Here is a 23,313-nt window from a genome sequence, read left to right on the forward strand (position 1 = left end):
CTCAAATAAGCAAAGAAAACATCTAACCTATATTTCACAATATTCCTGACTATATCTAAGACAGATTACTGGACCCTAATTAACTTACTTACAGAGCAACAAGCAGGCAGATGTGGTGAGTGGATGATCTTGTTAGGTCAAGGACAAAATACAAAATGCTCAGTCTCTCTCACTCTCTTTCAGAGAATTCTTAAATCCCAAATATTACTGCTGGGATACTTGCAGAATGAAATCACTCCTTGTCATCTGACTATCCCAGGTGAAAGCCCCACCGATACAGCTGGTAGTATTTATCATCTGCCTGTGAAAATACATAAACAAGGACTTCTTTTGGATCAAAGGCAGATCCTGGAAGTCATAAAACAATAAACACTTCCAAGACAATAAAAAAACTTCTAATTCTAGACATTGTGTCTGTTACTGCACTGAAACTGAGAGATAACATCTTTTGTTTATGGACCAGCCATAAAGTAGCTTAATTTCGACTATTCTTCTGAAGTTTTGCAAGATAATCTCTTCAGCGCACATGTCTGTACAATATGATATACAGTTGTAATACATCTGTAACACAAGCATCTTACATGAAGCATGTTAATCTTCACAAATGACTCATAACCATTTACAAAATTCCAGACAGCTGTGATGGCAGTATACCCCTTTTGTTATACTTCTATATAAATCATGTTAATATTCACAAATGACATATAATCATTTACAAAATTCCAGATAGCTGGGCTGACAGTATTTTCTTTTGTGACAACTGGCACAGGTTTATTTTTAATCTATGAAATATGCAGTGGTAATGAAGTCTTAATCTACTAAAAAGAGACAAAAGGACTAAAAGTTCTACAGTTTAAACTGAATGAAACTGTTTCATCTGAGGCACACTGATATTCTTATAGTTGATTCCTGCTGGATGTTCTTGTTTTTAACTATACTTACAAAAGACTTGTGCTTGGCATTTAGTGCAATGAGTTAAGGCCGTGTACTGTAGTTCCTTTTGTACAGGATTTGATTCATTCACCTCTCATTTGCATACTGCATTACTTTGAGCAAGTCATTTAACTAGACATCGCTCCTGGGTCACCCTTGGAAAAGGTGTGTATGTGTCTAGTGGGCCTGGTTAACAAATGGGTGCTATTATCAAAGCTCATAAAAATCCTTAAACTGCCTTGATTCTCCTTAAAGATGAAGAAGGACCTTTTTCTACAGTGCCACAAGTAATACAAACTAAGATGTCTGGACTCTGTTGGTATAATTAAAAAATGTTCACTATTGGTGGGTATCACTGAATTCCTAAGGTTCATGGGGAATAATATAAAGCAGGTGAATAAAGGCAAGGGACACTGTTATTCTTTGAAGTAAAGGCCGCTTAATGGTAAACAGAAGAGCTGATTCCAGCATCTGTTTAGTTACATTCCAGTATTAGTTCCGTAGGACTTCCATGTAAATAAAGTGAGATTCCCACACCCACTTGGGTCACCATCTGGGAAGCAATCTCCACCTTCAATACAACATTGTATATAGCAAAGTATAACAGAACAGACTGGATTGGAAAAGCCAATAAAGGGCTTCATATAGAAAAGCTAGAATCATGCACTTCACTCTAACTGAGGAATGCATATCCTAAGAAGCTTTCATGGTTCAGATCCTAAGTAATATGCTCCACACTTGTGTCCCATTGTCCTCAATTTGTGTTTAAATTAGTATTAGTAACTGCTACATATACTCTTCAAGTTAACAACTAAACTTCTTAGAATCACTGTTCATGATTTAATACCACGAACATGACGTTAAGAATTATCACATTTTAAGCAGAATAATCTTTTTCTAATACTTGCAAACTAATCGGATAATGCAGTAGCCTGTTGAAGTGGTAACCTCATGGTAATGTTTTGCACTTTGTACGTCTGGATACAAGTTATACACGATGATGGGTCAAGTGGCACTGTACATCTAGTAATATCAGGAGGAAGATGACCTGAATGACATATGTCAGTGGAGGAATGCATGGAGCTGTAAGGAATGAGTGATGCAGGCACCACTACCTTTTGCAGCTGTTATGCCCTCCTGTCACAGTCTGAACAGCAGATTATAGGACACTGCAGCTGCAGTTGCAGATCAGTTATGGTGTAGGCCTTTTGGAGTTTATCTAGTACACTGAAATATCCTTGTGGCTGTGTACTAGACTCCCCTACAGTAGACTTAGGACTTGATTTAAGGTGGACTGCAAGAGTTTTTGCTGATATAGTGGCTAGTATTAATAACTGCTATTTGAGGGACCAGGGTCTACTTCCCAGACTGGAGATTAGAGGCTTTTTTGGAGGAGTATAGTGGCTTATCAGTTAAGCTGTCTGTATCAGTGTTACATGGTGTTGGTTCAATCCTGACTTCCGGTAATTTGTATGATGGCATAGTGGTAAGAACTCTGTCTCACAGTCATAGAATTTGGGGATTAGTGCTGATCACAGCTGATTTTCTGCATGGAGTTTAGGACTGTAATGTAGTGGTAAAATCCAGTTTACCACTGGCGTTTTACACATTATACTTTCCCACATTTGTACTAACATCAAAACTTTTCTTACTTTCTCATATAAACTTCCCCTTTCTTTTATTTATTTATTTATTTTTTGTTATGCTGGTACCATATCAGCTTCTGGGAATGCACAGAAGATGTTTTTAAGAAAGGGACTGAATCAGTGGAGTTGTAATGCATTTTTTGTGGGTTTCTTTTCTTTTTTTTTTTTTTTCTGGAAATGGCCTACCTTAACAAACGTGCAGAGTATGAGCAGTGATTTGTGCTGAGCATGACACATCATAAAATGCATATCTTGAATATCTGGTACAACCCTCCCAAAAATGCAGGTAGGCAGTGAATTACTCTTGCCAGGTGGTACCTCTTGGCCCTATTCATTGGCATGTTCTTAGCATTATATAAAAGACTAAAGTTTTATCCTTACTCTGACAGAATGTTGGAATTCTAAGTCCAGGAACCAGAGGTAATGTTCTAGTACTATGAAGGCTAAGCACCCTGTCAGAATCAATCCATTCAGACTACTAGCTGCACCAGTAACAGTCAAAGTTACATGTTTGGCTCTGTACCTACTGATATCTTGGCACTGTAATATGCAAATGCATGGTTTTCTGGTGCCCTGGCATTAGTCAGGAAGTAAGCCAATGCATGCATCAGAATCTATCCCCTATCATACCTCTGAACTATCCAGACTTTAGCACACTGTCCAGATTTTTGTCTGTTCCTTATAACATTTGTAGTTTTCTGGCAACTCATTCAGGACTGAAGTCAAGAAATAATGACAGTCATTTGGGCTTCAGTCTTTATATCCTTCAGAAAGTGTACGGCAATGCAAAACATGCTATGCTAGCAACTTTCTTGGTTTACAAATGCAATATTTAAACTCTTTTATTTTAGGCCTTTGTTCCCCCAAATGTTTGATTTTGTCTGGATATTGTGTGCTAAGAGGCTGAGAGGTATGCTCACCTTCTGACATCTGTTTCTGATGACAAAAACAAGATTTTCTCTTATTTTCCTAGTATTTTATATGTACTTGAAATGTCCTGCCCAAAAAATGAGATAACAAAACATAGGCTCTTTTCCCTGCCGTTTCAGGCAGCTGATTTGCAAATTTCTCTTACCAGTGTCTCAAGTTCAATTTTTCTTTTTGAAACCGCCCATGGAGATGAACTTAGGTATGATGAGGAAGGAAACTTGCTGTTTTTGATAGTATTAGAGTATTCCATTTTTTTTCCCTTTGGGTTTGTCACAGTTCTATTGGCAGTGTCAGTTCATGCAAGACTATTATTTTTCTTCAGCTAGCTGAACCAGTTACTGCTGGCAGCTACATCAAGCATTGGGACATGAATACTGCAAGAACTGGACATTTCAGCTTTCTCATTCCAAGGTTCTTCACCACAGTAGGCTCACAGAATGTGTTTTTTAAATGTCCAAGATTCCCCTCCTCCACAAAAGAAAAGAGTCCTTCAGAATATTCTGGCATCCACAGTGGAATGATTTGGCCTTATCTTTTAGGATTCTCTGTTTCTGAGTCACTTCTTTCTTCAGTTTGCAACAGTAGTTGTATTTTTTGAAATTCCATCTTGGAAGTTGCTCAAGAGAGAGAGGTCACCATGTTTTGAACCTTACGAGCAAATTAGCATTCCAGTCTGTCTCTTCTCCTACCTTTTGGTACAGCTGTTCATCTTCTCTCATGTCATAGTTTAAGAAGAGGATTCCTGTATATCCTCATCAGGAGCCAAGCTGTAGACCTTTTACAGTATGAAGATGCACTTGATCTGAATCTAGCAACCCATATGCAGGATGTCACAGTAGTCTGGTCAAGTGGAATACATGGAATATAACTCTACTTGAAGATCTAAGGTGGAATAGTTTGTTTAAGAACTCTCCCCTCTAACTTCTCCCACTCCATCTACCCTCTACCTGTCTTCCACCCCACAAACTACCTTTGATTGCAGCAAGCTCTGATACTTCCATGCCTATCTACTTATTATATGGCAGTAACTTCTTATTGTAACAATTGTTAATATCTGCTATGACTTTGTGGATAGAACAGATGCTAGTTATCTACTGAATGTACTATGTTCTTCATCTGTAACTATGTTTGTAATATTTTAATTGCTAGAATTCTTCATCTGTATCATTATAATGATGGATAAAAGCAAAAAGTGTTTTAGTTCAACTTTATATAGAAAACCCACTTATTCAAACACTCTCCTGCATTTTGACAGTTGTCACCCTTCACATCAAAAAAAAAAAATCTTTGGTGAAGGGGCAGGGAGTGAGGTTAACCAGAATGGTTAGTGAAGTGGAAGTCTTCATTGAAGAAGTGGAGAAACTTAGGAATATGTTATTAAGAAGAGGGTACCCCAATGGATTTATTGATCCCATATTGAAGGAAGTGGTAAATAAAAGAGTGGATGGACATTATATTCCACTGTCAGGGGTCAATGTAAATGACCTCAACAGTTACACAGATAGATTAATGAATACAAACAACGTAGGAACAAAAGGAGATGCCTTTATGGGGGCCATGACATTAACTTTTAGTCCTGTATTTTATGACATCAGAGAAGTGATTAACAACAATTGGTGTATTCTGACTAATAAACTTGAACACAGATGAAAAGTGGCTGTAAAAACATTAGTAATATACAAAAGGAATTCCAACATTAAGAATATTTTGGAAAGGTGTATTCCTAGTAAACGTATAGGTTGGATGAAAAAATGTGGGCGATGTTCACAATGTACTTATATTATTGGAAGTGACAGCATCTACATTATGTGTTATGGTGAAGTAAAGCTGAGACACAAATTAAACTGTCTCAGTAAATGCTTGATGTATATAGCAATATGTCAGAATGTAGACAATTGTATATAGGAAAAACAAGAAATGCCCTCAACAAATGTATTTATCAGCATGTTTATGTTATACGTAGAGGCAACTTGAATAATGCCCTCGCCAGGCATATTATTGAATTAAGTGGCCATTCCTTTAAATTTGCAGGTTTGAAGCAAATAGTTAACAAAGATGGTGAGGGGGAGCCAAATGAGATGTTTTTGGAGTACAGAGAGTTAATTTGGCAGCTTAGGTGCAACACCACTGTTGCACCAGGTCTGAATGAGACCGTGTCCATATCAAGTTACTTCTTTATTTATTAACTTATTTATCTTTTCAATATGGTTATATTATGGCAGGAATTAATGTATGTGATTTTAATAACAATTGCAGTAGATAAGTATTTATTAGAAGTGTATTTATGGTAGATCAAATGGTTTTATATATCAAGGTTTAAAATGACCTATGGGGAAATATATTAGTGAATATGTGATGGGGGGTGACTATTTAAGTACTGTGTGCAATGTAATTAGATTTTCTGATTAAGTCAATGGCTTATGGGCAACGAAAGCACTAAAAAATAAAGTTTGCTGTGGTATATCTGGTGCTGGTTCCTGCTTCACATCTACTTATTTAACGTTACATATCAATGCCACACATACCCCTGGCCTGCCAGACTTAACCCTCATTGAGCTTCACTGTTAAACTCTGAGGCATATTCCTGTAGGTATGTTTCCCTTCAACAGACTTTAACCTTTTGGGTTACACTACTAAAGGGAACTTTCTGTACAATAGTTAGGAGTTTTGTATTCTGTTCCTCTGAATGTAGCAAACACGAATTACCTTAGAGCATTTATGACAAATCTCATTCCCATGTTGATCCCAGCTCATATAATTGCACATATACTGCCGTATCATAAATACTCTGGATCTTTGCTGAGTGCCTACAATTCATTATTCTGTATTCCATAAATATATGCAGAAGTAAGTCAGTGAAACAAACAATGCATGGCCTCATTCATTCATAATCAATATCTAACGACTGCCGCAACTGCCTCCTCCTTTCTGTGGGATATTATTTCCATTTCCCTAAAACTAATTTAAAAACTGACTTCAAATTCTGGATTTTACTATCAGTTAAAGTAAAGCAGGAAATTAAATAGTGTGGGAAGAAATAGCCAGGGAATTGTTATGGCTAGGCTTGTATAGGCCCTAGGGCTGATAGCCTAGTACCAACCTATGAACCTATAAAGAATTCATACATTAATTAATATCTGTTGGCTGGGAATAATCATTTTGGGGGTGCCATTTTTATGCACCCACTTACTAGGAGATAAATTCAAAAGATTCAGTACAAACCTACAAAATGAACACTGAAATGATTCCAGTTAGTAGAATAGTGTAAAGAAAAGCTGCATAAAGAAATGGCCCATGTTCTCTTTATATACACATTATTCATTCAGTAAAGACACTATCCAGCTCAATTCAATTGTATTACAGACAAATCTGTGAAGAATAAAGCATGTGAGATGGGCAATACTTTCTCATGAAATAACTTCAAAATGATAACAATTTTATGACTGCATACTGAGCCTTATCCTGTGTGCACCAGGTACAGAGACCAAAATGAAATAAAAAAGATTAATACAAAACTTTAGCACTGGTGAAGCACTACACAACCCGAACGGCTGTTTTTACACATTCCATGTTTCATGGAATGGTGGAAATGTAGCTTGGTATTTATTTATTTAAACTAAATGTCATTACTCTTAGGTAGAATGACATTTAGTTTAAGAGTATATTTAGCCCATTTCTATGAAAGTTTAAAAAGCAGACAGTCATACTGTGTAGCACTTTGTTGGTGCTAACTTCTTTCGGAATCCCAGGAAAAGACTTGGACATCAGAAATGAACATACCAAAAGCTTATGTTTTCTAATCAATGAATTAAGAATTTATTCATAATTATGTTTCCTATTTCTTACACAAATGAATGTTTGATATCTTTTGAAACTCAGAAAATATTAGAATTTAAGAAGGGTGACCTATTATATGGGAATCAATTTCTTTCAGCTAATAAAATAAGTTCTGCAGACTATTTGATCAGCAGATATAGTTTGCAAAATTGCAATTGTCTGGACATCCAAACTTGTAAGAATTTATACATACTAAGCTCATACCCTCATTAGAGGCATACAGTTAGAGTGACCTAAAAATCTTGGATTTTATCTCAACAATTATTAATAGCTCACCCAAGAACACTTCATACATATCTGTTATTTATAAAATTCTCAGAAATGATTTTAGAAAAAACAAATGTTTCATTTTGGAATTATTCAAGTGATGTTATAGACAGGTATTCTCAGAAAAACATAAACTTTCTTTACAGTCTGTGAAGGAATCCACATCTTCCCTGTTCTGGCATGTATACACATGGAAATTTTTACACAGATGTTTTTTCACCCCACATAGACTAGCAATAATGTACAAGAAAGATGAAATGAAATGCTGGAGATGTGGACACCCTGATGCTGACTGGATACATATGGTTGTTAATTGCAAAATAATTTCCCCATTTTTTATAAAGCTCTGTGGAATGACAACTGTATAATTTCTGACTCCCTTATCCTTTTCAGTGTTCCTGTTCCTGAAGTCATTCCTAAAAAACAAACATTTTTACTGTAGTCTATCCTCTCTATAGCAAGGAAAATTGTTACTAAAAATTGGAAAGCCAAATCTACTCTTGTCTTTAAAGTTGAGTTTATTCACCTTGTGAAATACATTTCTAAGAATGAGATTGCTACTATAAAAGCAAGGACTAACAACACAACTCATCATTTAATTACTTGGACAAAATTGTCTAATATGTTGAAGAATTATTGTGTTCTCCTATGTTTATTGCTTTTTTAGTTGTTATGGACATTGTATATGCTTTTATACTGTTAAGTTATTGTGTTATAAAATGAATAAAAACAATTTGGAAAAAAAAGAAATGAACATACTAAGACAAGTACAATTCTGTTCTTATTTTTTGGCTACAGTGTTACATCCCAGTTGCAGTTCTAATGTGCTATGAATAATTTGTTCAGAAAAATGTTAAAAGTCTGTTGTTCAGAGATTTATAGGGAAGATTATTTCAAAGTTTACTAAGACATACAGGATATTAATTTTAGGTATGTAGACTAGATGTACCTACATTTCTTTTTCTGCATTAATGCCACACACCAGTACTGGCCAGAACAGGACACATGCATGGACACTAAAGGTTATGTGTAAGTTATAACTGAATTACGGGCAGCTACTGGTTCAACTCCAACCATTTAAAGCTATAAAGAGAGAGAGATGCAGTGGTGTATCCTACCGAGTCTACTTTGAAATGTCGAAACTCCAAAACTTCAAAATTCAGTCTGCCAAGACCAGAATATCAAAGTTTTGGAAATTTGAACATTCTTAATGGAGATCGGCATACAGCACAGAATGGGAAATTTATGTTTTTTCTCACTGTAGTGCAGTCTTGGAGTTGGAATATTTATTTAGCAGGGGGTGTATGGGGGTTTGCAGGGGGGATTGCCCCCCGCCTTCAAAACATTAATTTGTTTTTTATTTTTTTATTTTGTTAAAGTTTCAAAGTTCCAAAACTTCCACATTCTGGACTCAGCAGACTGAATTTCAAAGTTTTGGAATTTCGACCTTTCAAAGTAGATCCATCCTACCATAGTGCACTGCAGAAAATTCAGATTTTTAATAACTGGTGCTTCTGGAAAAGTTGCTAGTCTATCAGTTGAAATTCCATGTCTGGGTAAACTATATTCTGCTAACAAAACTCTTTTACTGCTCTGTCTGTGAGCAATGTGTGAACCGTGACTCAGGCATGGTGAAGCAACCTGCAAGGTAAGGGTGTGGATATGATAGTCAATAAAGGAACATATGCATTTGTTCGTGTGACTAAATGCTGAACGTTGTTTTTTCCGAACCAGAATGTTGAATTTCTAGGTGTTCAAAGGTCGTAATGTCATAGAAAAAACTCAGAATTCGACATTCCTGACCGCTCCACCACCTAAACAAGTGCTACCATGGGTCAAAAAGGGGGGATGTTTTGCGGTTCGACATAATTGCATTTGCAATTATGTGAAGTCACCGCACTGCTTTCGAACATATTCCGGTCAGCTGACCAAAGGAGTGCATACCGTCAATAAAGGGGATTGTTGCAATATCTGCATCAACTGATTGTCTCTTAGCGAGTGACAAACTGAAGCTGACATTTATGTTTTGGTTACATAAACAGATACAAATGAAGTTTAGAACCATGGTGAGTTGTGCAATGGCTTGTGCTTGCAAAAACACTGCCCAGCTGGTTAAAGAGCATTTGTCACAGGAGCACAAGATACCCAAAACACAATATCTGATATATGTCAGACTATGTTTAAAATGTGGGTAGCATTGGCAGAGCTAAGAGGTACTAGATAAATGAATATATAAATAGATAATGATGCACTATTAAGGAAATGGCATCTGAACAGTTTATAAAGATCTGCTAAATGCTGTCAAAAATCTATCAGAGAACAGGAATAATGTTACCTGTTCTACAGCATGTTTTGACCCTTTTATCTCAATTATTGTGTTTTCTGAAAGTCGCTTCCAAGAACGGATTATCTCAAGCTCCTAGTTTTTTATTTCTTGCTGTGTTATTTTCATTGTGCAGTGATCAACTATTGTCATTAATCCTGGCAAATGTCAAAGTGCAGTCTGCAAAATTATACTATCTTTCATCATATCAAATCATGCTTTTTAAATCATAATAAATGGCAGATAAACCTACTGAATCACAAATTATAATCCTATAATATTATAATATCTTATAATCAGGTGCTCCGATCCTACCCTTTTTTCAAAAGAATTTCAGGAAGTACAAGTTCACCTGTTCCAAAGTAGTACAAAAGGAATAAGAGAGGCTTCCTTAAGTTTGTGCCACTGTAAATGTATACAGGTGCTTGTCTACTGTGAAACATGGAGAGAGGACACAATGAACCAAAGATCAGGCCTGTTCGTGGGTGCCCTTTTTCTTTGCCCGATGTGCCTTGCCTTCCAAATTCAAACTGCAGGTAAGAAATGCATGTACAGTTTTATGGCTTCTAACTAAGCTGTTTCTGTGTTACACCATTAATAAAAATGTGACTTTTACAAATAATAGACATTGTATTGTTGTCAAATAAATGATTTTTGTGACTTTTTTTATGACAGACAGGTATTATGAAGCAACATGTTTTGCATGAACTTTGATATTCATATTTCTATGTGTGTATGTGTGTGCGTGTTTATTTGTTATGCAAAACTAAGCACATTAGAGAAAAAGCTTGTGTCCCAAATTAGTTATACAAACCAGGCTGAAAGACTGAGGCTCCTTATACTTCATACTGCTTTAGTTTCATTTCAGTAATTAACAAGTTTCTTAAAACTTGACATTACATTCTCTGTGCAGCCCAGTGTGACTGCATCACATTCCGCCATATATAATAACTCTATCTATAAGTCTTTGTTTTCAAAACAATTTTACATTTTTGGATTCCTGATGAATTTTGACCCACTTTATGCATACTTTATTTCTGACATTTGACTTTAACTGTAGGAATATTAAATGCATGAAATGAAGAAAAATGATCACTTCTTTTTGACCTAACATTTTTCCTTCAGACAAATATATCCACTAATGATATCTGAGTCAGAGCCATAGCTAGGGTGGGGCAAAGGGGACAGCTCATTCAAGCACAACGTGTTAGGGGGCACAACTGGCAGATACTAAAAATAAAATGAAATAAATGCCAGTGTTGTATTTGCAGTCAGAACTGAAGCACTGCAGCACTCCATGTGTGGAGCTATGTGCAACAAAGGTATCAATCAGTTTGCTACAGTTTGAAAGGAGAAGCAAGCTTTTTCTTTTGCTCCTCAAGCCTTACCCTTCGACTTAAATTGACAGGGGTTGTCAGATCGAAGAATGGCATCAGACACAAAAATAGTTAGCTAACTACCCATCTTATTTGAGTAAAAGTATAATTAATTTAATGCTGTTGTTAGCTCAGCAGTTTGCCCACTTACCTTTTGTAAGACAAGCAGGTTATATGTATCATCTGCAAACCAGGGCCATTGGTTAACCAAACAATCTTTTGGGTTAAATTATAGCAATTCAGCATGGGATGGGGTGAGAGTCTGCTGGAGTCCTAAGCTGTAATACATTAAATGACATCCTTAGTTAAGACTCTACCTGCTTGGTGTCATGGAAAATAAGTAAGCCAGTACAGAGTTTGAAAAAATATAGAAATCTATATTAACCAATTATACTGGCTTGCTCAGTATAATCCCAGGAAATTAATTTAGTTAGTTAAAAAGACAAGCTTGTTAAACACTTACATGTTGTTAGAAGAATGCTTAATAAGCTTTTATTAAAGGAAAACTCCACCTTATAACTAAAACAATCTATTTTTCACTCTATTTCTGTTTTCTGAGTTATTTTTACACCATAAAATCACTCTGATTGATTCTTATAGAATTTTAATATGTTGTCTGCAAAATGGTGGTCAATGGGGCTTGACATTTCAACATTATCTTATTCTCTTCAAGCCTTTATCTTTCCCATAATTCATTTCAAGTCTGCTTAATATGAGTCATGCTAGACATGAAGTAGTGGTGTATTCCCATGCCATTCACATATAATGGGATTAGTGTCAGTCACTGTCATCTTATATATTGTCTGTAACAGGACTGCTTCTTTTATTACTTGAATGACTCTCATTTCTATCTGTCTCAGGGCTTATTTTATAGTATACTAAAGGATTATAAAGCTGCAACTAAAACAGTTGCTAAATTGCAGGCCTTTGTTCAAAGTATCTTTTTGTAGCCCAAGATGAATTTACAGGCCCTCCCTCTATACTTTGGTAAATTTGCTGATACTGTACAAGGATTACAAGAAAAGTATTTTCTGACTTTTCTCTGAAAGTCACAGGTATCTTTAATACTACATTCAAGTCATCTTAAAATGTAAAGTAGTATAACAACAAACATTTAAAGTTTAAAGCTTAGCATTTCAATACTGTGATGCTGCTTATGTGTAAATTTGTCGAAAGAGGTGACAACTGCCTTTGAACAATTGATTGATCTAATTGCTGTTTTGCTATGAAAGGCATGGTTACATTGAAAGAAGCTGTGACTCAGTTTGTTATTTTCCTCTATGCAATAAACACAATGGAAAACTGTTTCACACCTCTCTCTCCTGTTTATAGCAGCCCGAGGTATGTCGTGCAAATGTAGACAAATTCTTTGGAGTGGTCTTTCCAGTCCTTTGATACTGAAGTGAGGAAATGAAAGATTTGTAAAGTACAAGCAGGTTTTGGATACCAGCACAGTACTGGAATCATATTGTAGGGAGAAAGCACTCTATGAACTGAGTTAAACTGTAGGAGGAATTTCTCTTTAAGCACCCCTAAGGGCTGTTAAATTATCGTAATGCACTAGGAATTAAGAAGGAGGAAGTATTAAGAGAAGACAGTGCTGTCCAGGAAAGAGTAATGGCAGAAGGTAAACTAGCATTTAAAAGATGACTGAACCTAATTCTTTCACATTTATAAGCAAAATATTGGCATAATGAAGTATCTAACAGCTTTTAAAGATAATTCCATAGAGGGGCACTTTGTTTCTGTCTACTCTGTGCTAGACAACACTAAGTGCTCTACTGGCTTTGACAGCCAGTAAAATACTTTGCTGTTCTAAAATTATTTTTTTCTGTAGCTGGTAATATGTGGAGCAGATAAAGCTCTATGTACTAGAAAGAATTATGACTGAGTCACTTATCATAGCCCTTTATGTCTCTAGTACTACTAGACTCAGTTTCTGGACTTGTACTAATGTTCAAAATCATAACAGTTATCACACTGTGTTTTGTTTTATCTTGCTATACAAAGTGTGTTTACCACACAATAAATTGTATGTGCTAACTGAAATTGTTGCATGTTACAGCTTAATATTCTGTATGAACAGCAATCCCTAAGCTTAAACAAAGACAATGGACTTCTGTTCCTGGCTTCTCTTATTTTCACATTTCTTAATTGAAAATCTTCTCTTTCTCTTACATTTAGGACTTCTCACATCAGCCCAAGACCACTTCACCAACACTGCCTCCCTTTGGAACCCCTTTCCATAATAAGCTTTCTTATAGTAACAGCTCTTATAGCTTCTCTGTACTGGATCCCTCAATCAGAGAATCCCTTCCTGCCCCATAAAGAATAATGAATCCTATCCATTCTTTGTAAAGCCCTTAAATATTATTTGAATCAGACAAATTGAGATGATTATCCCACACACAAATTATTTCTGAATCTTTCCTCCTTTTCTCATTCTTAACACCATTTCTTCAATCAAAACTTATGTGTAACATTTCTCTGCTTCTGAACTCTTTTCCATCTCCAACACACTTTTTGCTTTTTTTTTAGTTTTAGATGTATTCTATTTTCAGTGTTAATTAAATTAATCAAGTAGCTGTTTATATATAAGCAATTGCTCTGTGTGTGTGTGTGTGTGTGTGTGTGTGTGTGTGTGTGTGTGTGTGTGTGTGTGTGTGTGTGTGTGTGTGTGTGTGAACGTGCATATGTATTGGAAGGGGCAAGTCCCTTACGCTCCCTGAACTTATATATACCAACAATGAAAATGTCATACCTTGGAGAAAAGGGAATATTCTGAGAAATGGCCATCTCAGATTTAATATATGTAAGTCCACTTTTTTCAGTCATTCAGTCTTCATGTATCAGGACTCACTCATGCGGGTTCCAACATTTCAAATGGTTACCCTATAAATATATTTATACAGGCAGAGAGAAACAGAGATCTAGATAGATAGATAGATAGATAGATAGATAGACAGACAGACAGACATTGGCTTATTTTCTCTTCCTGATTTAGAAATATTACATTCTTTATTGTGATGTACTGTTAGGTCTTTGGTTAATGTCATTTTTAGATCATCCCCTTCTGCTTTTGTTATTATCCTCACACAATACCTGACCTTCTTTCTGTATAGGTTCATAGGTTCATAGGTTGGTACTAGGCTATCAGCCCTAGGGCCTATACAAGCCTAGCCATAACAATTCCCTGGCTATTTCTTCCCATATTATTTACTTTCCTGGATCCCTGTCTAGCAGGGCGACTGGCGTGATCCCTGGGGTGAATTTCCTTTCTCCCATCCAGTCGTCAAGGTTCCTCTTGAAGAGGTCCAAAGAGGCACTCTGCTTGACATGTATGGCAATCTATTCCAGAGTCTGGGGAGTCTCTGGGTCAGGAACCTATCCCTCCAGCATGTTTTGTTTATTGTGATGACAAGGTTTAGATCCCTGGAGCGTGTAGCTCTGAGGGATTGGGATTTCTTTAAGTGTAGCATGTCCAACAGCTCTGGGTTTGACATGGCCTTGTATGTTAAGCAGAGATCGCCTCTGAGTAGACAATATGCGACAGAGTATAGCTGGAGTTTTTTAAGGCGGTCAGCGTAGGGAATCTGCTTTAGGCCTGTGATTCTTTTAGTGAGGTATTTCTGAGGCCTTTCCAGTTGTTGCAGATGTCTTGAGAGGTACATACCAAATGGGGCGTTGTATTCTATACTGGGTCTAATGAGGGATGAATACAGTGGGACAATGACCTCCTTTTTTCTGGATGAAAACCCCTTCATGATGAGGTGTGCCACATAGAAGGATTTCCTGACTGTTGTGGCGATGTGGTTATCGAAGGTGAGACCACTGTCCACCTGTGTCCCTAAGTCTCTTATCACACTTTCTGTGTTTAGTGTACTGCCACCTATATGGTAATTCATGGATACATGTTTTTTCCCAAAGGGGATAACAATACATTTCTTGGCATTGAGCTTGAGCCTATGGCTCTGGCACCAAGCATTTGTTTTTGTAAGGCCCTTTTGTAGAGTATCCACATCATTTGGGGATTCAATAATGGCTCCCAGTTTGCAGTCATCTGCAAACTTTGTTAGCCAGAGTCCCTTAGTGTTGACCTGTACTTCAGAGAAGTAGATGCCAAACAAGAGCGGCCCCAGGACTGAACCCTGAGGTACTCCACATGTCATTTGTCTGGAGCTGGATTTGGAGTCGGCTACTTTTACAGTGTGGGTTCTATCAGTAAGCCATTTAGCAACCCATTGGGTGACATAGGGATTAATGCCCAACTTAGTAAGTTTATCTATGATTCCAGAGTGGGGGATGGTGTCAAAGGCCTTGGCAAGGTCTAGATAGGCTGTGTGGACCACCTTACCCTTGTCCATGGCTCTGGAGACTGATTCAAAGAAGTCAATCAGGTTCAGGAGACAAGATCGGCCCTTCACAAACCCAAACTGGGTGGGGTCCAGTGTTTGAAGGTTGCCAATGTCTTTGTTTATAAGTTCCATGATAATACGCTCCATGGCCTTGCAGATAAGGCTTGTCAGACTGATGGGACAGTAGTTTCCGGGATCCAAGGTGGATCCCCCCTTGTGGATTGGGATAACTGTAGCTCTGTGCCACTCAGTGGGCATGAAACTGTTTGTATACTTTTATACTTCATATACCTTTTCGCTGTATCACATTTTTCACTGTTGGGTACATGTTCTAAGTATGCACTCCTGGGCAGGGCCTCAAAGTGGTGCTGATAGATCTGTACTCTACCTAGGTTAACAAATTCAAGAAAAAAAAAAACTAGATGTATCTAAATATGTGTGTGTGTGTGTGTGTGTGTGTGTGTGTGTGTGTGTGTGTGTGTGTGTGTTTAAACATATATATATATATATATATATATATATATATATATATATATATATATATATATTTATTTTTTTTTTTTACATAGATATATTCTGCTGGGTCTACTTCATTTCACTTCACTAAAAGCTCATTTGACTGAAAACTCATTTGACTGACACTCATTTCATTAAAAGTTATATATAGCCTGTTCCCCAGCATAGTGCAATCCTGGAGTTAGAATATAAAGTAAGGGGGGTTGGGGGGGCACAGCCCCCCACTTTGGGGGGTAAGGGACACACAGCCCCCCCATCTATTTTAAATGTTTAACACCATATATATGGATACTTACAAGTCCAATAAATAACTATTTCCAGAAGACAATATATAACCAGACTATGTGGGGGCTACACTCCCCACACCCTCCAATGTGAGGGGCTGTGCCCCCCACACCCCCTTACTTTCTTTACTAACTCTAGGGTCATACTACAGTGAGGAACAGGCCATATATAACTTTCAATGAAATGAGTTTCAGTCAAATGAGTTTTCATTGAAATGAGCTTTCAGTGAATTGTGTGCAGGCAACTGAGTTTCAGTGAAATGAGCTTCAGTGAAATGGAGTAGACCCATTCCGCTGCATTACTATTATTTATTATTTTACAGACTCTTTTGTGTTCCTTCTAAAAGAAAACCCTCCTGTGAGGAAGCCCTGTGCAACTAAAAACAAACAAACACAAAGGCACTAAAAGCATAACTGGCTGAGGTTTGTGTATGGTGTCTTTCATTCTGTTATATATGAAAAGGTATCTATGAAGCTAAGCATAACATATTCAGCATAAATGGTTCTACAGAAACAAAAATTGCATTCTTTTTCACAGTACATTATTCCTTGCCTCTCAGGATCATCTGAAATTTTGGAATATGCAGTTTCCTATCACTTTATTTGTTTATGTAAATTGCAGAATCATGTAATAGTAGAGAATGAAACCTGGAAGGCCTGGTTGATAAGGAACTCATGGCGGTCACAGTGGTCACAATTGATATTCTAACTCTGGAGAACACAAAGGTAAGGCAGGACACTCCTGAAGCTTTTCCCACATACAGGACATTGAACAGGTTGTCCTGCTAAAATGAAGCATCCTTTTCAAATAGATATCAATATACTTATTCTGTTTCATTACGTAGTACACTGAATTTATTTATTTATTGTAAGAAATGGGCTTTAATTACAACTGCAATACTTCAGCTTGACATTACAGTTTGTGTCCCCTCTGGACAGTTCACATATATTATAAGCAGGGTGCATGTTGCTTGTGTAGGTTCAATGAGAGATACCCCACAAGGAAAGATATTGGCTGCTCTTTTGTCCTTTTGAACCTAAAGAAAATCGGTTGTCCTATCCCCTTTCTGGAAATGTTTCTCATCTATGTGTGAAAACACCTTCTAAAACACTGTATCATTCTAAAGAGCAAGTGTGACAATTTCTATTTTTTTCTAATGCTACCAGTGATAAAACTTGCAGTATGTATTGGCAGTGCCTTCACTTTTTCAGTTTTGGGTACTATAGACAATTGTGTTTACTGTAAAGCTGTTATTCAAAATGTGCTGGCATCTCAGCTACTCTTTTGTTAGAGGACTGTGCTTAGAAATGCTGGTCAGTAATTCCTATATAATGTGCGATGCCATATTGAACCCTGAGAAGGATGAAGAAAACTGGTGGCTCTGGTTGCTGATTGGATAATTTATTCTGTAGTCATAACCGTGTTATACTTCCTATGTATCTCACGGCACCATGTGATATCACAAATAACACAGAAATTATGGGCCAGCAATTATACATTTTTCTCTTCTGGCTACTGAGAATTCAAAAACTGAAAAGAAGGAAAGAAAAATTTGCAGCAACTGTACAATGCTGAAAGTATAACATAGTGATTCACGGGTATCATCATTTCTGTCAGATATTTTATATCCTGGTATATATGACAAAGTAAATGATTCTGAAGCATATTGCTTCTGCTAAAATTTAAAAATTATAATGAATGGAAAATGCATGTTTGTGTGACTCTGTTTAAAATTGTAAGTTATATTTGATTTTTCTTACCAAAATGGATAACCTTTTATTTTTTTTTCTGTACTCAAGTCCAGCTGTCATGTATCTGTTATCCCTTCAAGTTGCACCAGTTTATGTTCAAGAATGTTTGCGCATTGTTAACCATTGCTGTAACCTTGCAACTCTCTTACAACCCCAGATTATGCCTGTTACTGGTATTTGCTTTATTTTTCTGACATCACACATATCACTGCATATAGGGGCAGTTAGCTCTAACCAACACCCCCATGCCATATCTTAAATGCAATCGACTGTGCAATTACAGCACTTTTCCCATTACCAGAGGAGTGCCAGATCACAGGCAGAAAACTCTCACTCACTCCCAGAATGCATGAGCTGAGAATTGCCACTCCTTCACACACACACACACACACACACACACACACACACACACACACACACACACACACACAGACACCACACCTGTAGCACCCAAATGGTTAGTTTAACTAAGGTCATTGGTGTCACAGTTACGGGCTTCATCCCTATACACACAGCCAGAGCAAAAATAAATCATTCACCAAATTTCTAAAAATTTGTGAAAAAGGAGAAAATCTGGTAAAATCAGCTGAGCTACCACAGGGCAGTCTGGGATTGCAGAAAAAAAAACATAAAATGGAGAGGAAAAAGGGAAAAAGAAAGAGAGTCAGAGACAGAAGATGAGAGAAGTAAATAGAAATAGGCACAAGAAATGGACTCCTAAGTGTTGTAAATAAATTGTGTTTTCTTAAATAACTGTAAAGGAAAAATTTAGTCATTTAATTAGAAAGGTCCACTAAGCAATGTTACATTTCTTATTTATCAGTACAATGAGTGCATTCCTGACGTTATTTTATATTGCAGTTTTTGCTTGGTGCGATTTAAGAACTGCATTGCTTTGTACAATGAGATTCCTACAGCAATGTGCAATAAAATAATGCAATGGTTAAAACTGAAAAGTGCATGTGACAAGTAATGTTTTCACTACTGAGCAAGTCATTACTGCTTCAGAGGTACACTGACATGTCTGGTTTTATGTAGTGACTGTGGACTGATGATCTCACACTGATAATTTGTAGAAATTAATGAACGATCTATTTTAAGGGGCATGCATTTGTATATTACTTAATAAGGAATCTTTTTCATACTTATGAGGATACTGCATCAGACTGGCGACTCTCTGGTGATGCTGGACCCTATTGTAGAAAATCTCCTCAGGTGCTGTTGAGATAAGCAAAAAAAAGCATCAGAAAGAGAAAATTGCTTACACATAAAAATTTGTGTGCACATCACAGCTATCAGTTTTTATAAGTTTTGTCCTACTTACTAATATTTTATAACTAAGGTAAACATCTCCCACTCCTTCTATGTTTCATTTTCTGAAGCATTCCATGTTTTATCTTGATACGGAGCATGTTACTGTGTTTGTGGGTGATTAGGCCTTGGGGACTTATGCACAGTGAACGTGTTGCAAATTTGTGAAGGGATCCATCCTTGAAAAGCACATTTAATTGCACAAATGTCTGCTTCAGAAACGCATGGTGTTCAGCTTTTAAAAGTTGTTGGAACAAGTACTGAATATTCCTTGGTTGATATATTTGAGGCCCCAGAGTTTGTTTTTTTTTAAGTGGGGGGCCTATTGATCTGGATCTGAATGGTAAGCTGCCTTGGCAACTTCAACAGATGGTCATGTTCAGGAATGTCATACTCCTGCACTTGTTGCTAACCTTGTAAAATAATTTCAAACTAACCGATCTTAAGGTCCTATGAATTATTCACATTAAAATATTCAGCTCTATGTGATTATACAGTTTGCATTACTTCTGTAGTATGGTAATTCATTATTCAACTTTAAAATTAAGAATGACAAGGCATTAAACTTTAAGAAGCAATTAATACAGAACAGTTCTTGATAACTAAAATAATGAAATTGACTGACCTGCAGTACTTAAGCAATACACAAGGTACTTCAAATATGATTCTGACATGGGACAAATAACACTTTTTTTACAACAGCCATGAAGCATTGTAGTTATATCCCACTTTATCTATTGCATATACACTATTATACAATGGTACTTCATTAGCATTCAAAAATGTGTACGCTGATTGGTCAGCCCAACCAGTATGCTCATTGCAAAGCTAGCATATAGCAATAGAAAAAAGTCTGGTCGCTAAAATCAGATTGGACTTTCTTCTATTAATACATGCTAAGGCTTTGCAGTTTTCTTGACCTAAGAAGTCAAGAGGCATGTATGGGGGGGGGGGGGCATAGAAAACACAAGGAAAATCAGGCACATTATGAAAAACTAAAGAAAATGTACCTGATTTTCCTTGTATTTTTGCCATGTTTCTCTTGAACCTACAAACTGTCCTTCTATGTTGTTTCTGCATTAACAATATGTTTGGGCCGGTTTTTATTTATTTATTTATTTATTTATTTATTTATTTTTAAGACGAAGCAATGGAGATCTTCCTTTCTCTATTGCTTGCTTTCCAAAGCACTGATGTACTGCATACGCATGGGAATGTAAGTTCATTGGTAAATCTTCAATATACCATACCCACTCTTCTGTTATTGCTATAGTATAAATATGTACACTATATATTCATAGTTGCAATCTGTAAAAGCAAACACTAATAAGAACTAATGCTCTTACAAGCTTGATTTTCAACCTTGTGGATGCTTTCCTTGTGAGACTGTGGAACAGAGGGCCTGGCAGCTTGCCCATACCCTAATGTTTTGTGATCCCAGAGTCGGTATTTTATAATATGAAAGGGGTGGGGGGGTGAAACAGGCTTACCTCTGCATAAAAATATTTTTTACTCTTTTTTCCCCTAGTTCAATATTTTAGATTGTTATTTTTTATTAACTTTTTCACTTTTGTGACAGTTCAGTAAATAATGACACTTTTATATATGTATTTATGTATATATATATATATATATATATATATATATATATATATATATATACTTCAGTAAATTGAATATATTACAAGTTCGAACCAAATATGGCTGAGACCATATGTTCGAACGTGTAATAGTTCGAACACTGAAGTAAAAAAAAAAAAACAGAAAAAAACATTTAAACTGTTGTAGCAGGGGGGGTTACACCCCCCTGCACCCCCTTACTTAAATATACAAACTCCGAGATCGCACTACATTGCAGAAATGGGAAATCTTCCCATTCCGCCCTGTATGCGGATCTCCATTCAGTCCATTTGGACTTTTAAATGTTCGAGGTTATGGTCTCGGCCATATCGTCTTCGATCATTTAAAATTTTGATCGACCAAAGGGAGCCCATATATATATATATATATCTATGGGCCTATGTCAGATGACTGAGTTTTCAGAAGCTTGAAATTCGTACAGTCAAGACCATATGATCGAGTTTTGAAAACTCACACATCAAAAAAACCCACATAAATCTACCTTTTTTACATTTTTGTAGAGGGGCAAGTCCCCTGCACCCCCCATACATCTTGCAAATTAAACATACCAACTCCAAGATTGCACTACATTGAGGAAAAGGGCAAATTTCCTGATTTGTATTGTACCGTGATCTCCATTCAAAAGTGTCGAGTTTTGAAAAAAGATATCTGATTAAGGTGAGAGACAAAAAATATAAGAAATGGAAAAGAGGTCAAACTACAACTTTGAAAACTGAAATAAACAAGCTGGACAAACAGATTAAGCATAGTGTTAGACAAGATCAGGAAAATTTTGAAGAAAATTTACATAAAGATATTGAGCATAATTGGAATTTGGAAACCTTTTTATAGATGGATAAGATGTGGAAGGAGTAAAGATGCACAAACTGATAAACTGTATGCAGATTATAAAATTCATTCTCAGACACAACAGAGTATAGCTACATTTACAAACTCTTATGCAAAACAGTTTGGCTCCACAAAAGAGGTGATAAGTTGTGCTAGTGACATCCAGGTATCACCAGATACTGGAATCAAATTAGATTATATTGAAAAAGAACTGTGCATACTAAATCCAAACAAAGCACAGGGAGGAAACGGAATTAGTAACAATGACCTGAGAACACTACAGCAAGAACTTACACTACCGTTATATTTATTATTTACTAAGTCATATAAATATGGAGGATTCCTCAAGATTGGAGACATGTGCTTATTAAACCTGTTTTTTTGTAAGGGAAAGGGAAGTAGGACAAACGCAGAGTCATATAGACCCTTAAGTCTACTTTCATGTTGTGGAAAAATAATGGAGAAGGTAGTATTGGATAAGTTATTGTCAGAACTGGATAGGTTGGGATTTGAAACCATATATCAGCATGTATATGTTGAAAACAGATCTATGACCACCTGTAACATGATGTTCTATAACAATATAATAAAAGCTATGAATGAAAAATTGTGCTGTGATGTAATTTATATAGATTTAACTTCAGCATTTGACAGGGTCATACACAAAACACTGATCAATAATTAGTACAACAAAGTATTGATGCACTCTTGAAAACATGCATAGCTGCATGGCTTACAAATAGGACAGGGCAATTATCATACAGCAACTGGACATGTGAAATCCTTGGTTACTGTCAGGGTGTCCCACAGGGCTCTGTCCTAGGCCCTTACTTGCTTAGATTGTATCTTTCAGACTGTACTTTTTCATCTGAGGTGTTCTACAGTCTATATACAGACAACCTGAAATTGGGTAAACTGATTACAAATGTTACAGATAAGGCATGTCTGCAAAATAACTTGACTAAATTGACCATTTTGGCACAGGAGAATAATATGTTGATAAATACATCAAACTCTAAGCATATGATATTTGGGAGACATAAACTGAAAGGTGAATATTTAATACAGCACACAGTGATTGAAACTGTAGACTCATTTAAGGACCTGGGTATATGGGTAGATTCAGCTATGAGTTTATCTAATCATATCAACTAACTGGTTAATGATAGTTATAGAACTATAGGTTGTATAAAAAGATTTATAAAGTCTAGGAAATCAAACATAATGAAGTCATTGTTTGTTAGTTACATTAGACCTAAACTTGAGTATGGAATAACAATATGAAAACCCTATAGGAAAACAAGCATGAGTAAA

The 23,313-nt window shown here is 36.4% G+C and overlaps 1 protein-coding gene across 4 annotated transcripts in view; it reads left to right on the forward strand.

The window, feature by feature from the left end:
* Nucleotides 1-10,355: 10,355 nt before the first annotated feature.
* LOC122790904 (flocculation protein FLO11-like) overlaps nucleotides 10,356-23,313 on the forward strand; it is a 319,945-nt gene continuing 306,987 nt past the window's right edge. For all 4 annotated transcript variants that reach the window (XM_044058584.1, XM_044058588.1, XM_044058586.1 and 1 more), the window contains exon 1: nucleotides 10,356-10,472. In XM_044058584.1, coding sequence (XP_043914519.1) covers nucleotides 10,394-10,472 — 79 coding nt within the window. In that variant the 5' untranslated portion in view covers nucleotides 10,356-10,393. The remainder of the gene's footprint in view (nucleotides 10,473-23,313) is intronic.

This window comes from Protopterus annectens, chromosome 16.part0, assembly GCF_019279795.1.
Source record: "Protopterus annectens isolate FY-2018-M chromosome 16.part0, PAN1.0, whole genome shotgun sequence".
In the NCBI taxonomy this organism is placed as follows: Eukaryota; Metazoa; Chordata; order Ceratodontiformes; family Protopteridae; genus Protopterus; species Protopterus annectens.